At 29.3% G+C, this 18,375-nt stretch overlaps 1 protein-coding gene across 1 annotated transcript in view; it reads right to left on the bottom strand.

Moving 5' to 3' along the window:
- Positions 1-483: 483 nt before the first annotated feature.
- LOC129959777 (potassium voltage-gated channel protein eag-like) overlaps positions 484-18,375 on the bottom strand; it is a 47,528-nt gene continuing 29,636 nt past the window's right edge. The window contains exons 8-12 of the mRNA XM_056072670.1: positions 14,686-14,885; positions 8,191-8,443; positions 5,337-5,533; positions 2,537-2,779; positions 484-1,464 (exon numbers count right to left, since the gene is read on the bottom strand). Of these exons, the coding sequence (XP_055928645.1) occupies positions 580-1,464; positions 2,537-2,779; positions 5,337-5,533; positions 8,191-8,443; positions 14,686-14,885 (1,778 nt within the window). The 3' untranslated portion in view covers positions 484-579. The remainder of the gene's footprint in view (positions 1,465-2,536; positions 2,780-5,336; positions 5,534-8,190; positions 8,444-14,685; positions 14,886-18,375) is intronic.

The following is an 18,375-nucleotide window of genomic DNA, read 5'->3' as shown; positions in this document are numbered from 1 at the left end:
TTTTCACGCAATAATGTAAATCAAATGTTAAAATACAAATTGGTTGAGCAAATCAATGAGCATAATACGGGCAATTAACCGGTTAGTGAACATTTTATCAACTGAATGCACCCTGAAAATAGTTATCCTACTTTTAGAGGCGTAACTTATAATTACAGTATGATTGGCTTATAAATATATTTCGTATTTACAATATATAAATAATCTTTACTGTACAAGATAACTTACCTCAGGAATAAAGGCCCTTATTTATAGAACGAACAGATTCAAATACAACTTTCTACCAAACATTATGATTAGTGGCATAGCACCAAAAAATGAATACCATGATTTTCCCCTTTCAACAGCTCTCACCCATCTTGCATGAAATGGTGTTAACAAGTAATAAAAGGGAATAATTTTTTTCTCCATAGATTAACAAGTTGTCCGTCTGAGCAAAACAGCCTCTCTAACTGAGCCTAAGACAAGGCTGAAACCGAACCGACTAGAATGAAGGTATATAATGACTAGTAAAACAGATGATCAATTTATATATAGAGAGAGAGACAAGAAAGGCCACTTGTCTGTCATATTGTGCTGTTATTGTGTTTCGTTTGGAAGCGATTCTCGTTGGAGCTCTTCAATTTCGTTCTCAAGCATAGCCCTGACAGCCGAGTCATTAGGAGATGCTTGTAAAGGCGTAGGGGGTGTTGGTGACTTGGGTGACGCCCAGCTCTTAGATTTGGAGCCCTTCTTTTTCGAAGGACCAGTATGGTGCGAGTCCCTTTTACCCCCTTTGGAGGAGTGTTTGGTGGAATGGTCACTCACTCGGCGGTAAGGTTCAGGCCGCCCGTCTGCAGTCCGATCTGCGTCTTCTGTACTAGGCAGTCTTGGCATCTTTTTCACTAGTTCTACAAGATGTTCGTCTATCCTAGAGACTTTGAGATTCAACCTCTGAATTTCGAGTTTTAAGTCCACTCGCATATCCATCAGACTCGAAACGATCTGCTGGTACTCGTTGCCGACAACTCCACTGGTGAGTATCTGCACCGTGCCTTCGGCAGTCGTTTCTTTCTTTTCTTTAGTAGTGGTAGTAGTAGTTGTAGTTGTTACCGCTGCTGTTGTTGCTGCCGCTGTTGTTGTTGGTTTCTCGAATTCGACAATCGAAACCGACTTTCCACCCTGAGGTTGTACTTCGGCTCGAGAATCCACGCTTTCTTCTTTAGCCTGCGGTTTTTCTTCTGAAATTTCTGGAGGAGTGGCCGTTTTGGGCCACCTGGGAGAAGCGCCTTTAGTATCATGGCCTCGCTGTCGCACTTCGGATTCGCTGTAAGTATCTGGTTGTTTTTCAACGGTAAGGTCCACTGACTTATGGAAGAAGGTGATTTCATTTTTTGTTGTAATATTATTTGAGCGGAGGTGGGATGAACCGTAATTCCAAGCACCCGGGCCATTTTGGGTTTCTCTGTTTTCTTCGTCAGGAGCCTGAAAACAACAACCAAAATTAAAATCTTTCTTCATTATTAAGAAAGTACGTATTAACACTGCCGCATGCAGAATATTGATCATATAAATTTTCATTTTTGCAGTTGTTCATCTGGAACAACTGAGTATTATCTGAACTCCATATTAAGTTATATCAGTAAATAGAGAAAAAGATCGCTATATAAATATTATGTTATTTCCTAAGAAGCATGTATATCATGTCAATTACATGAATAATGTTGTATTAACTTGAAAATCTATACTAAAATATAAATAACTATATACTGACAACAGCATCCAAAAGACTATAGACTAGCCTGAATATTTAACATGTTTATTTAGTTATTTTCATAATGGTAGAAATTCTTAAATGCATTGCAGAAATTCAAAGAAAAAAGAAACAAAATTCTTATCATTCAACATTTTAGAATATAATTTAATAGAATTTCATTCAGCTTTAGTTCCTATTTAATAGAACTATGTTCTTTAATAAAACGATTCACAAAAGAAATGTTTTTCTGATATTGTAAATGTTAAAACCAAACCAAGATTTTTTACAAAAGATTAAAAATATTGTATTACAATTATAAGAAATACTAAAAATAATGATTTTTTAGTAAAACAAAAATTTACTTAATGCAAGCAAAAAGACATGCAATTAAATTTAAAAAAAAAATCTTCATGAATATTAAAAAAGAAAAACTAATTTCTGCTAAAACTTACCAGATTTTTTGCCTTATGTAGTGATTATACTGATTTAAATCTAAAAAGTGAAACTATATATACATTACCTTGTAAGGAACATTGTCGACGAAAATATTCTTACCAGTTATTCTGTCATGAATATCCAATTTTAGTATCCATTTTTCTATTCTAAATGCTTATTTGAAGTGATTTTCTCATTTAATTTTATTTTTACTGATTAAAAAAAAACTTTTTGAAGAACTCACGCAAAATTCTTTTTAATTGCTATGCATATCCAACATTTTTCTATAAATTACCTCATAAGCATGCTTTTAAAAGATTTCTTTTTAAAGAGCATGCTTTAGAAAAATAAAAAGAATCGACTTACAGGAGGTCTAGAGTCGTCTTGTTGAGGGGGGGTTGGAGTCTGAGCTTCTCCCCTCTCAACGTCAGGCAAAGCAGCAATTTGGTTTGAAGAACTGGACTTGCCCGTGTCTCCTCCATTTTTCCTGAATTTGGAAAACAGTTTGCGCACAAGGTGGTCTTGGGAAATATCCGGTATAGGATCCGCTTTTCTCCTTTCGGATAACTCGCGTTCCCTTTTTACATCAGAAACCTTCCGGAAAATCAACTGGAAGGAGATATTAAAAAATCCTAATTCAGTATTTGTGATTTTATGATTTTTTTATAATCTCAAAATATAAAACTGAGTTATTTTGGCTAGAGAATAGAAGCAGAGAGTAATAGAAGTTGATACAGGATTGAAAGTTTTTAAAAAATAATATTACTTGGGAAAATTTATTTAAAATGCCTATCTTTTCTATATGTTGCACACTAAAGAAGAAAAACTGAAAATGGACACATCTTGACAAATTAATCAAAGTTTGTATCTATATTGCAGACTTTCCTGCTGATTGTCGTGTTAAAGAGCGAAATTAAAATAATTCAAAGGGCAAATCTTGTAAAAGGACTTTTCAATTTCAGATACTTTGTTTCTTACTAATGAATGTAAAAATTTATGGTTAGTAAAACTATTTTTTAATTATTATGTTTCCTATATTATAAATTATTAAACATGGTATCTGACAAAAGTTATTATTTAGTTTGATACATTATAGATAGGACACATCTCATAATTCTCATTATTATACAGCAATTCTCGGACATTCTTTCGAGATGATTAAATATCTGGAGGAACAACATGATGATGAAAAAAACTTTATCAATAGATTTCACGCAGGCAGGCAAGCACGCACACGCACGCGCACACACACATTTTGTAAAGAAGTAAATCAATGAAGTATAAAAATCAACTGTTAAATAAGTTATAACTATATATTTAAGCTCTATACTGCATATAAAAACCATTCAAAAGCCTTTCGCATTGGTTTATGTTCTTTTTCGGCCATTTTGCTAATTATCTGTTGTTGTCGCGCCACCCAGTTTCGTAGATAATTTGGAGTTCATTCTGTTTTAATTCATAACTCTGTCTAGTGAAATGATGAATATTTCATAAAGTTTAGAAATTTGTTCGTAAATTTTGTGAAGACATTCATTCTGTACTATAATGCAATATTCAGGCAAAATGTTATACAGAAATAAAATAAAATCAACAGTTTTCCACTGTAAGTTGATTTCACAGACATCAATAAAATAGAAGTTCAATGCTAAGGTGCTTTCAAATGAGGAATGTTTGGTACGAAAGGTGCCAAATGGAAAGTTTTCTAAGCTTTGTTGTTTTTCTGATCTTTTAACTTTCAAAAGAAAAAGATATTTATCAAGATTAGTATAATGTTAGTATGGTGAATTTGAAACATTTATTGTATGTCATTTCTGGAATAGAAAATACTTCTTGGATGGGGAAAATCAAAGTATGAGAATAAGATTTTGATAATCCAGTAAATTAATTGCAGTTTCCAAAATAGATGAATACAATTTAAATGCTTGGATAAAAATTCTACATGATTATCATTGTTATCGATTGATTATACTAATCAGTATCCCATTCGGATATGATTATATTCAATGAAAATCAAGAGAAGACATTTTCTGTTAGCAGAATAGCAGTGCGCTTCTTCTTGGCCATTGATAGAATATAGTTTTCCAGTCTGATATACCAGAGATCTTATAGCGTCATATTAGATGGAAAAATTAATTTAAATAGTATAAATCTATGAATTCTTCATTTATGGAAAAGGCAGTTGCTAGGTAAGATATATATTATGACACGAGGTTGTTTTTCTGAGGTATTTAAGTTCTTCAATAACAAAAAAAATTCAAATCTGAATGTTAGTGAGTATAAAAGAATTGCTGTATGGCCATCAAGACCGTCACATAGTCGTTCGTATTAATAATTCAATCTAATTTGATGGCTAATTTCATCAGTGTAATATTCTAGTGCATTATCACCATGGATCCGACTGAGAAGCAAGGCGGTGATTTTTTTGAAAATATACTGGCTTTTAAAAATATACTAGCACATACATTCTGAAATCGGCTTAAGAAAATATTCTCAGAATGTTTATCCTTACAATTATTTTGTAAGATTTGGACCCAGATATCACGTTTGCTATAAATATATATAAAGTGATTTAATTATCTTTTTAAATTTAAGCAAGAATGAGTAAATGCCATTTCGATGAGGAAAATTGTTGAAAATTATTTCAGGGTGAGTGTAAAGTGACTTTATAAAGAATTCACATGATATGATATGTGATTTCTGAAAATTTATAATTAATTGTAATAAATTCTGAGAAATCATAAAATTATTCCTTTTCTCGAAATCATTACTAATTCTATCTTTATAAATATGAAACAAGTCGTCAAGTTAAACAAATGGGTGTAAAAACAGGAATTTCGGCACACCCGAGCAAACAGTCTAGAGTAATTTGAATTAATTGAATAAAATTTGGTAATATTTAAATTTGATACACAAAAACATTACACAGGTAGTATAAAGTTAGAACAAAAGTGCGAAATATGTTATCAGCAAAAACCATTTACAATGACAGGTTAAAGTGTTGTCGAAAATTGATTTGAAGCATGTACAAATAAGAATTGAGCAAATTCTTCTATAATAGTAACCACGTAAAATTGCTTAAAAATTCAATAAAGATTCATTGAAATCATTTCATAACAGAAAGTGCATTTGAAAATGTGGAATTTTACAAGAAAAATGAATTTCTTACCCTATGTCGAAGATTATATGTTAATACGAGGTTTCTCGCAAAAGAATTAGCAAAAGCATGATAAAAATTAAGCACTTCAAGAAGTCTGTCACGTTTGATGGCATGAAGATCACAATAAGTTAGAGCTCTGACATTGGCACATGATTGGCCAATGGATGGTTCTTTCCAAAAGGCATCACCAAATACATCGCCTTTTCCTAAAACGTTCAGAAAGGGAAACAAAATTAATATATGATTGTAAGAAGGAAATTTATACATTTTTGATTTAAAGAAAATAAAAGGTGAGCATATATTTAGAAATTTATTAAATAGAGGGTTTTTTGATATGGTCATTATATTTTGATTCATATAAATTTATCTAAATGTGTCTGTGAATATTATAAGATATGGTCATTATATTTTGATTCATATAAATTTATCTAAATGTGTCTGTGAATATTGTAAGATATGGTCATTATATTTTGATTCATATAAATTTATCTAAATGTGTCTGTGAATATTATGAGATATGGTCATTATATTTTGATTCATATAAATTTTTCTAAATGTGTCTGTGAATATTATAAGAATTAATGTAATTATCTTTTGGAATCATATTCAGAGACAGTTCAGAATTCTTATGTATGCTTATTTAGTGAATGTTGTGATTTTGTCAGGAAATTATACCAGATGGAAGAATTAGGGAAGAAAATAGCAAACATTTCACAGGATTCATATTCGATTCATTGCCTTAGAAAAATGATTTCATTTATCATAAGAGGAAATGACACATAAAGTAGGAAAATTGCTATGATCAACACATTCGATGAAAGCACTGTCATAGCAGCATTTATCTCGTATTCCATTTAAAATACAGTATTTCATGTTTGAGATACCAGGGATTCTGCTCCTTAAAGTATTCTTTGCAATAACTTCTTCTGCGTCATTACAATAAAGTAGAATTGTGGAAAGGAATTTAAAAGTCATTCTGGAGAAGTGCTAAAGGAGTTCTGAAGTGGATATTGACGAATAGATTCCAACACATTTTAAAATAAGAAATGTATCGAACATTTTCTCTGAAAAATTCTTGTACTGGCCTTATTAAGAACTAAACAATTTATTTCCAAAAATAGATGACAAATTCTGAATTTCAAAATGTTGTACTTAAATACTCGTTGGACATACAGAAAATTTTTCACACATGTAAAAGCAATTAAATTACACCAAAGATGCTTATCTGATATATTTACTAAAGAAGGAATTAAAATTATAATTATAATGTATATGAAAAGTTTTATCTAAAATTAGAGTAAGAATATTAATAGGTCAAAGAATAATTTGTAATATTTTATAGAAAAAAAAGGCTTGATATAATGAACTTCGTGCAAGTAATCTGCCTTTTCATTCGGGTGGGAATACAATTCATACAAGCATTTATTATTAAGGGAATTTGCTCATTTGGTACAATATACTAATGTCCAAAGTAGGTTCTCGACATTTTAATAGAATATTCAATTTTTAGTCTCCTTTGCATTCTCTAATTTCAGTCTTCTTGTATCACGTTTGGAGACATATTTCAAGAAGTTCTACTATCCCATCTTTTTGCTTTAAAAAATTATTAGTTTTTACTGTTTGATCTTAATTTCAGGACATGTTTTAAGTCTATTTTTTACTACACTTGTACTTTACAAGTCGATGACTTATTTATTTAATTGCCTGCATCAACACAATCTATCTAGAATCTTGCAAAACATTGATTCAGTCAGTAGGAAATAGTACTACAAAAATCAAATTACAAAAGAAAAAAAAATACAGACAAAACGTTACATCAGTACTTAATTACATAAAAGGTAAAAAAAGCAGTGACAAAAAGAACAAAAATTCTGTATAAACTCAAACGACAATGAAAGTGTCTATAAACAAATGATCAGTTTTACAACGCTATCAAATTAAAATATAAAGTAATAGTCATAAAGATGTTACTAAATATCTTAACTGAAATTTTAAAATAAAGGTTTAAACTTCACTATATGTTTGACTTAGTATTTTCAAAACTGGTTATTGCGCCATCAAACTGTATTTAATCAAACCAAGCAACTAACTTGATGTTAGATGAAATATTAAAACAGCTTTAAGGATCACGACATGTATACTACGGCGTCTTTTTGAATATCGAATTTTATTTAATCCATTTAATATTAGTAGTATGAGCTGTAAACTTCTTATTGAATACGCTTATTCTACTTAAAAAATTTTCATGGTGAATTTATTTTTAATTGTTACTTTAATTATAGCAGTATTTGGAAATTTAATAAGAGGTATTTTTTTTTATAAAATCATGCAATAACAAATCATATATTAAGCAATAATTACAATTATTATTTTTATATTTCATTTCGATGTTTGAAAAATATAAAACATAAAGCAAGTTTCGTTTCCACTTATGTGGATAATGATAAATCTCAGAAACAACTTGACTTGTAACAGTGTTTTCTTAAAGCGTTTTATACTACCGACCCTCTTTGGGTAGAGCAAAAAATTACAACTTCATTTTTATCAGGAAAAAATTACTGTGATTTCAGTTAGATATAATTATGATAATAAAGTCATTAATTAATGAAAAAGGCATTAGTAATGAAAAATAAATTGAATTTCGAATTGTTTTACAATAAATTTTAATAAACCTTTTAATACCCAGGGGATTTTCTTTTATTACAACTGCTGGAAATCTCAAAAGAAACCATTTGAAAGTTTCTGTTTACACGAGATTGCAACTAACGGCTAAAGGAGCAAAGTTTAATTTAATTAATACGTTGAAATACGCAAATTTCATCAATACAATTAAAAATTATATAATAATTAGTGATAAGTTTACCGAGGATAGCAACTACTTCATCATCTTGAATAACCTCCAGAGATCCACTCACAACAAAGCAAAGAGTGTCAATACTCTCTCCGGTGTGGTACAGTAAATCCCCAGGAGCGCTGTGATCCATTGTGAAGTACATTGCCAGTGCTCGAAGACATCCATCGCTGGCGAGGCGGAAAGCAGGGTGCTCGTTAAACACTTTGCGGTTCAGATGGACACAGATATCTGCAGTCATATCTTTCGGACAATAACTCAACACCTAAAAGATAGATTCATTTAAAAAAATGCGATTAATTTGTCAACAAATGCATATATGTGTCATTGTACTTTTGAGGACAATTATCTTAAAACCTATACGATACTTTAAGAAAGCGTTAATAACTTTTCAACAAATACGTATTAAATCTGATAAATCTTTTGGGAAAAATGCAACATTTAGAAGAAAGATATATTAAGCTTATCATTGATATAGAAACAAACATGTATCTAGGACAGCTTATCTTTTCGGTTGTAAATAAATATCTGTAAAAATATAACCCTAAAAAAAGCATTGCTAATTCTTAAACAAATGCAAATATCCTTTGATATATCTTTGAGAATTATTTTATACCTGGAACCAAAGTACATTATACTCATTATTATTAAATTAGAAACAAATACGCATAATAGTCATAATTAATGAAATAATTAACAGTTTAAATGTATTAATATATATTTTGAATTAATAAATAAAGCATTATGATTTATTTTTGGGATCATGTATGAATGCTATTTGCCTAAATGAATGAAAAGGGAATGTGTAGTACTGTGAACAATTTTTCTAAAGAGTTTATATATTAAATCTTGAAAAAGGAGGCAGTTAAAGAAATCGAAATCAACATGTTTGAAAAATATATTTTCATAATTTAGTTTTAAAACAGTTAATAGTTTGAACTTTTTCTCAAATAGTTGTGTAAGAAGGTAAATATGTGTTTTCAAAAGAGTAGCTATTTTTAATGATCCATTTAAACTTAAAGAATGCAGAACATTTATTGAACATATAAAAATTTGATTCTGAAAACAGATTCTTTAATTAAAGAAAAAGATACCATAATTCTCATACGAAACGTATAAGGATATTCGAAAATCTTCCGGTCTATCAGCCATCTATTGCTTTATTGTTGTCTGCTTCATAATAAAGCTAACTATTACTTAGTAAACGAGAGAGAAGGGGGGTTCATTTTTACTTATTCATTCCAACTTATGAAATCTCCCTTTTTTCAAGCTGATACTTTTCAGTATAAGTATGCTTGGCTCTCAAACTGAAAAAAAAATATCCCCGAATATTTTTGATTCAGTGTTTTTTAAAGTGGTCAATTGATGATGGGTGAATCGAATCAAAAGATTCTATTAAGTTGAAAATGTACTATATCTCTCATATACTCGATAGTTTTTCTTCAGTTTGGATTTGAATTTATAAAATTGTATTTCAAAACTTTAAAATTGTAGTTCCAGAGGCATCAATACATTAAAAAAACATTGAGACAAGATGAAGAATACAGCAAACAAAATTGTAAGTTCATGAATCGGAGCTTCTTGTTTAATAATCTTTGGTTTCAAAACGTTAATTCACCTATTTTTCTCAATATTTTTAAAGATTTGTAAATCTTTATATTTACAGTAATAAGTAATTAGTTTTCGCTAGTATTAAGACTCCAGTAGGATTTCACACCATTTAATTAAATAAAAGAATTGAATTCTTCAGAAATAATATTTTATATTTGCTATAGTGGTGTACGTAATATTTCAATTAATTCAACGAACATTTCATTCATAGTTTGAAGCATATAAAAGATTATGTCTCCATGTAATATGTTTTAGTACCAAAGCAAAAACTTTGTTATTATGTAACAAATAATATTCCAAAACAATATTTTTCGAAGTAAAGTTTAAATATTTTAAATACTAGAATTACTAATATATATTTATCTATAATTAAATCTTCCGGTTGCAGTCGGTACATATTCTGCAAAATTAAATGAAAGTATGAAAATTTTTCGTCTTAATTTTATTTAAAAATTCATGTAAAAATATCTTTTAAATAAATACTTATCTCACTGAATTAGTGGCCTTACTGTTTTGAATAAATTTTTCGTTTTATAAAAATAAATAAATAAAATCAAATGGGAAAGATAGTATGAAAATAACTTAACATTTTTGAATTTCATTGTTTTTGTAAAAGTGTATCTATGCATAGGAAAGTAAATATACAATCGCGGAAAAAAAGGCAGCAACACAGATTTATTTTGGCATTTTCATAATAGAATCATAAAAAAAGCGCCATTCGAAAGGAATTAATGTACTCTTAAACTTTTTTAATTAAAAATTTCCTAAGAGGAGGTAAATAAATTGCAATAATATCAAACTTCAAAAATTTCCAATACAACTCCCATTTTTCTCACCGAATTTTTAACCTACTTCAAATATTAAAATTGCCTTGTTCTAGATCTATTTGTTTCGAAATTATGAGCTAACATAATTTTGAACCTCTAAATTTAAAATAAAAATTTGGACTCTTATTCATATCTTGAAAAATGATATAATTATCAATGTAAGCTAATCTGAAATAAGTTATAAGTTATTTTTAACTTATGAAGGGTTTGCTGTAAAAAAAAAGGTAGCTCCAATTATTCAACTTTGCAGAAAGGCAGTATTTTCGCTCAAAAATATATTTTCCAGATCACGTGACACATATTGTAATGTTGGAGCTATTTCTTTCTTGCAACCAAAGCAACCAAATAGATATTCTGTCTACCTCAATAAAAATATTTTACAATAAAAATGCATTTTACTATAATATTATTTTATTTAAAGTACACTAACAAAATATACATACAACTTGGCTTTAAAAACAAAACAAAACAAAAAATATATTCCCATTATTCCTCACCCCCCCCCCCCATAACGTTGAGCTCAACTACTGTTGATTGTAGGCCATCGCAGAACTACATATCATTTTCTGGGACGTAGTTGCGAGCTAATTCCATTACATCCTTATATTTTGCGCTCTTAAGTGGAAGGGAGTGAGAGTAAGATGGCTGAGTCTTGTTTAACATTAACGGAGTAATGTTTTGGATGTTGAATATTCTTACTGGCTTGTTCCAAAACATAATATGTGTCCTGTATATAACATACATAACATAATACATAATCTCTACATAATACGTGTCCTGTATTAATTTGTGATTTTTCATAAACAAAAACTCTATATTTTGTTATAAAATACTTTTGTTACTATAAGAAATGATGTAAGAAGTTTTCAGGAAGAAACCTTTTAATAGGTTAACGAAGTTGAAAATAATTCCTTAGATAACGATAGTAAGAACAAACTTTCAATTGTCTTCTCCATGATACTAATAATCTCACATGGTGGAAAAACTCCTACTTTTCTTATACGTTTTTCAATGTTTTCGAAGGCACGATTGATGGGAGGAAATGGCGGTAGCCCCAGGAGCTCTCTATATTGCAACAAACTAATGAGACAAACAGCTCCCTCTTTTAAGTAACGCGAGAACTAACGATTGGAGCTACATCTTTCTGGCACCAAACGAACAAGGTTTTTTTTTAAGAACCACATGATAGTGCATGTAACTCCAAATTCCCTTAAGTTGGAGCGACATCCTTTTTGCAGTAAACCCTTCATATAATACAATATAATTTTTAAAAATTAGGGTTAAATTTTTTTAAAATGGTAATACATCTTTATTTGAGTGTAAATCAATGGACAAAGCTATTTTATGTGAGCATAAAAATTCCAGCTCTTTCATATTAGTAGTTTTTCCGTTAAATTTTTTGCATTGCTTCTAAACCGATGTCTTTAGTGGCACATTCACAAATTTCAAACTGTCAACAGCTTTTTATTTAGCATTCGTATTGATACTGATCATGCATTTCTTTGATCAAATATTATTTTCTACTCTGTTGTAATGCAAGAACATATAAAATATCTCAGCGGTTGACAAAAATATCAAATAAAAGCTTAAAAATTTTTTTCCAATGTCATCATATTTTTTTAATAGTCGTTACTTTTAAATCTGATGGACAGCCTCTATTCTTAAGCCAGTTAGAATTTTCACTCGTAGGCTTATAAAATGTCACTTACAGAATATGTGTAGTGAATTAAAAACGGGATTTTTTTTCTTCGTAACAAATAATATCAATGATTATAACTATTCAATATTAACCGACCGAATTATTTCTATTTATATTTAATGCAAAAGGAACAACACATTTTGTAACAAGAAAAGGACCAATTTTGTTTATTTAGTATTTATTGCCGTTTGTTTCATGCGTTCAAGATGTCTCCAAAAGATTCAATTTTCATAAAATTAATATTTGCAATTGCTTTAAAACTATATATAATTATAAATGGAATAAAAAAAAACTATGCCATAAAAAACTTAAAAATTAAATAAAATTCAGGTATCAAAAAATTATTAGATAGTATTTATTTTTTGGATGCAAAAATATATTCTTTCCATACACATGCGATAATGAACGGTTTCGTATAATTTTAATGATTCACAAAGTATCGATTAATATTTCAGTCAATCAAAAAGTTGTTCAGCGACAACGACTTAGTAGGAAATGAACGTAGTTCTGTATGCATCAATAGCTTAAATTGACAGTGAAATGGGCGAAAAGCAGTAAATGCTCTAGCTGGAAAGAATTAAAGACAAACATTTTAGTGGCTATATTACCAAATAATTTCAAATGCAAAATTGTGGGAATTTAGAGCTATACAAATACAAGTGTATATAACTCAGTTGTTAAAATTAGAACTCTGAGTGCTTGTTCAAATGTTAGACATTCCACAAACATGGGAAGGGTAACTCGTAAACACAGTCCAGAATCCAAATACGATTCACAGCTTACAGTGAAAAATATGGATACAAATAATAAAGTTTTGCTTCTCTTATCTTAATCATATTATTCTATTACAGTTTCTATGTTTTTTTCTCAAACTATTCGTTTTTCTGTACTGAAATCAGTATTGCAATAAGCAGAAAAATAGCAGAATTTTAAACATCTTCATTTCGGTTTCAGTTTAGGCTAAGAATACAAATAGGGTAGCATTTCCTAATAAAGTGACAATGCTGAATAATTTTTTAAATGTCCTTTCCTCATATCTCCAAAAATTTCCAAGATGAGTTCGCTAAGTTCCAAATTTTACCACTAGAGGCGCTACGAATGGTCACAGAGTAATTCAACTCGAATTTTGAATGCATAGACACCATTTTCATAACAAACTTTTGCGCTATAATGACGTGTCTAACACGTGCATCGAATTATTGAATTTTTAGTATTTAAATCTTCAATTAAGTTTAAGTATCAAGTGATTTAAAATAAATTTCATCAATATCTCAAGCGCTCTTTCTTTTATTAAAAGGATTGAAATAACAATAAATAGACAAAATAGGATGCGTCATCTAATTAGGATATTAAATAAATTTATAGCTCAAGAGGTAAGCTATAATCGTTCTAAAATAATGGCTTCACAATTCGTATGCTTTCCATTTTGTATACAGAGTATCCTAAAAATATATACAGATTTTGAGTAATTATTAGATAAGCCATTATTGACATGAAACGAAATTTTATAAGAGAAATGAATTAATTATCATGGTGACCTAAGGATCTACCAACATGATTATTCAGGAGAAATACCTTTAACCTCTTGACCTACAAATTACTGAATTAATTAGATGACATATCCCATTTGAGACATTTATTGTTATTTCAATCCCTGTATTAACATAAAGAAAGGGTTTTCAAGCGATTTTTTAGTTTTTAATTACTTAATACTTTCTCTTAATTGCATATTTAAATATAAAAAATTCAGCAATTGGATGAATGTGTCAGACTCATCATTGTATGCGAAGAGGTTAAGTTCCCCTCATTTCTTACAATAAGTAATAAGTAAGTCGTATATTCGTAAGTCGATATATTTCTTTTTTGCAAGATTATCTAAAATATAAATTTATGGCTAGAAAATAGTTGCCATTAACGAAATAAAAGTAACTATTAACAGACAATGTACCAAATGAAATGCTTAATGACGCTTTAAGTTTCATTATTCAGAGATGTCAGCAACGTCTCGTCAATAACGGCCATCAATTCGAGTACTTAAAATATTTATATTTTATAAATATTATTACTTAAAATATTTATAATTATTTGACATTCGTATTTATTAATCCGAGCAATGAAATTCGATGCTATTATCGATGCAGATTGTGAAGTATTTATTAATTCATGTATCTTTAGCACATCTATGTGTTTGGCAATATTTAACAAATTTATTCATATTGATTGTGAAAAATCTTCAAGCTCTTAATATATTTCCACTATTATCTTCATTTTGATTGATAAATTGCTATTTGTTACTTTTATATAGTAAAACTAATTCACTATAAAAATATTAAAACAACATTTTCAGCATTATGTAGATAGTAACATTACCTTTTTGGTGTCGATTCCTTTACTCATGGCCCAAGTAGATACTACATAGTCCATGACTCGTTCGCTTAAAGCTTTCGGAACTTCATGGAGCTTCATGAACTCCCGCACATTGTTTAACATTTCATGGTACCTTGCTGTCACAGACGTCATTTGTTGGATGATGGTTGTCACATGCCCAAAAATGGTCGCGTATAAAAGCGCTGCAGAAAAGATAAAAAAAGAAATACAAGTAAACACAAAAGTAAAAAAAAAAAAAAAAAAAAAAAAACTTATTGAATTATTTATATGAATTGTTATAATTTGGGCCGACTTTTTTCCGTAAGTATAAGAAAATTGATCATTTTCACTTGAAAAAAAGTCATTTTTTTGTGTTATTAATTGTAGTCAACAAATTCATTCTCTCAGAATGTTTTAAAGTTGTTTAAATTTATGGAAAATACTTTTAGATAAAATGTAATACCATTAAGAATCGATATTTTTGCTGATTTCATTTTTAACATTTCCCTATTTGAGAAGAAACAAAATAATGTTGTGAAACAAAATTTCATCGGCTCCATAAATAGTTTTATTCAAATATAACTTTATTTTGAAATTTGGAAGGGAGTGGAATTTGCTGATAATTAGATTATTACATAAATTATAATTAGAGTTATTATTTTTAGCATTTAATTATTTTTGATGATGAACAATGAAGGAGTCATTGAATATTATAGTATTATTTAATATCCTATTAATAAAATATATTAATTAATTTACAAATTTCAATGAAATGATATAATGCAAATTACTTGATACTATTAATGTTAATAAAAGAATACAGTTTCAAAAACGCCATTGACTTAAAACATTTTATCAAAACTTGAATCTTATGTCCATTGATAAATAACAAGCAGGATTGATTCCATGATGATATGTTAGTCAAAATATACGTAAAACATAATAATAACCAGCAATAACATTAATGGTAATAAGCATATGTAACCATATCTAGACATTGTGGTTGGTATCTCAAACAAACGAATTTTACTATGTCAAATATTCGATTCAAATTTGATTTCTTATTAAAAGATATATCTCTATTCTTTTCATCACTAAGTTTTCCTTTGCTTTGATAAACGGTAAGAAATTGTAAATTCTTAACTGCTGTAATTAATAATACAAAATTAGTTTTGACTTATTTATCTATAAGTGTTTATGTTTTTACGCATATAATACACATTATGTACTGGTTATTATGGTTCGTGAGTAGTGTTTTCAATATAAAATAGGGTAATAAGTTGGAAAAAAAATCTAAAACACTCTGATCTACACCAGCATTTCTTATCAATAATTTTCAATCCCTAGTTAAATGACGTGGACGAAATCTGAAACGAAATTTCGATTACTAATCTTCCATGTTACACAAACTTGAGGAGGTTTATTATACATTAGATTCACACTAAGATTCAAATATGATTGCGAACCCAAATTCTCTGACACTGCCATAACCACACAACCATTGAGATTTCATTTATCCAATCAGGAATTATATCTAGAAATATAATAGATTATAACTGGACCGGATAATTGACTCGAACCGCATTTCACAGGTAGCTAATAGTTAATTATTGACTTTTCTGCAAAGAATCAATAACTTAACTTCAACAGAAATATTAGGCACCTAAGTGTCTTTTTTCAGTATTCATAATTCATAACTACAGTACTTTCGAAATATGTATAAGTAAAAGCTAATTCAGGTAGTCAAATTAGTTATCAAAATTTCTAAGCCAAATTAAATTCCTAACGTTTCTGATGTTGAAACTATGCACGCAAGCAATAATCTCAAATGCTTTCATGAAGTTAGTAGGCGTGTGTAAATCAAATATAGATTCTATTTTGTAAGAATATTTAAGTTCATTCAAATAATAACAATCACAATTGTCATTATTTGAATGAACTTAAATATTCTTACAAAATGTATGAGAAATAATACTGTTAAATATTGAAGTAAACTAAATAGAACTTTTTTAAGGATTTTTGAAGATAGATGATTGTAAACACTGAGAAAAATAAGCAATCTTTTCCAATATATGATTAAGCATACATGTGCCCCAAGAATTGGGGAAATGACCAGTTGTATTACAAATTATGTTTTAATATCTTATATGCCTAAATACGAGTGGCGTAGCGCTGCTAAAATATTCTTGACCAAATTCTGCGTGGATTGCTAAATCATTCATTAATTATATTCAAAAAAATGTCTGCATGCAAAGGCATCGAACAATAGGTATCAAACAAGAAGGTATCAAGCAAGCAAGTATCAAGCAATCTTTCCATTGGTGAATGAAGTAATAGGTATTGGATTGCGATTGCGTCTTAGAGTTTGATGCAGAAAAAGTACACGATATCAATTTCCGTTACATGGGGGGCATTTTATAACAAAAAATATTAATTACCAGTGCTCAATGTTAGATTATTTTCAAATATGTCAATTATCAATCAAATATGTCAATGTCAATCCTTAATCATATTCCAGCTAATTTAATGATGTAACACAGAATCTTTTTACGAATTAAAACACTAAGTGTTTAATTTTATAACTAAGAAATAACGAAGCACTAGTTGTCTTCTGTGGATAAGAAGTCATTATTCTGAAGTTGTCTTTCTTTAATATAGACTTTCCGAAAGGTTATATAAATGTTTTATTTTGAATCCAATTTAATGAATAATTCCAATTTTATACTTATCATATTAATCTTATTCTTCTTAAAATCTTATTTCATTCTGTAAGAATCCTGGAAGTCACAAAATACCTTTCCTGCAATAATATGCCTTAAAGATTCGAATTTCCTTAAAACCGTGAGTTACGACTTTCTAATTTTCGCGTTATACCTAATTTTGAAGCTATATGAAGACTATGTGGGAATAGATTTCATAATTTTGAAACATATTCTGATAAAGAGGACACTTGAGCTTGCATCTCCCTCTTCAAGTTTCAGCTCTGAGTTAATGCGCGGACATTTTACACACGATAGAGTTAACGTGAAGCAGATATCTATGGAAATTAGATTTCCGACTTGCGATCCATCATCCTTGAATCCGAGAATCTGAAACCAAGCCACCATGGCCCATAAATTAATCTTTAATCTGAATAGGCTACAGATAGGTTTCAAATTATCTTTCTGAATGAACGCTAGATGAAGTTTCCCTTCTGTGGCCTCCACAAGAAATTTGAAAATGAGTTTGATAAATTAATATCTCAAATTTATTCGATGGGACTCTGCTGTTCATGATAAACCTTTCTACTTTGAATAATGGTTATTAGAGGAGACAATATACTCTTCTCTATATACTACCAAGCCAAATGAACATTTTATTCAGGACAGATGAACGTAGACCAGGACTGCATAAACAGTGGACTTTCAGCAGAAGCTGATCTTGCAGAATTAGCCTATGTTCATGAGACTGCTGTGAAGACCATCTATTTATGTGCTTACGTCATTGGCAAAATAAAGTTCCAGTTCAATGAAAGATGAGAGATAAAAGAAAGCTGTAAGTATAACATGATAACACTGTCCAGTCTACCAATTCAATTGAATGTAAGTTTTTTTTTGTTTTTTTTATGACTCTCTGATTTTTTTTACATACCACGAATCTTCATCTTTCTAAGTAGCTTTATTGTACATTCCAATTCTATTAATACAGGCAGCG

The sequence above is a fragment of the Argiope bruennichi genome, chromosome X2, assembly GCF_947563725.1.
Source record: "Argiope bruennichi chromosome X2, qqArgBrue1.1, whole genome shotgun sequence".
NCBI lineage: Eukaryota > Metazoa > Arthropoda > Arachnida > Araneae > Araneidae > Argiope > Argiope bruennichi.
The sequence above is the reverse complement of the archived record's forward strand: the minus strand, read 5'-3'. Positions and strand labels throughout refer to the sequence as shown.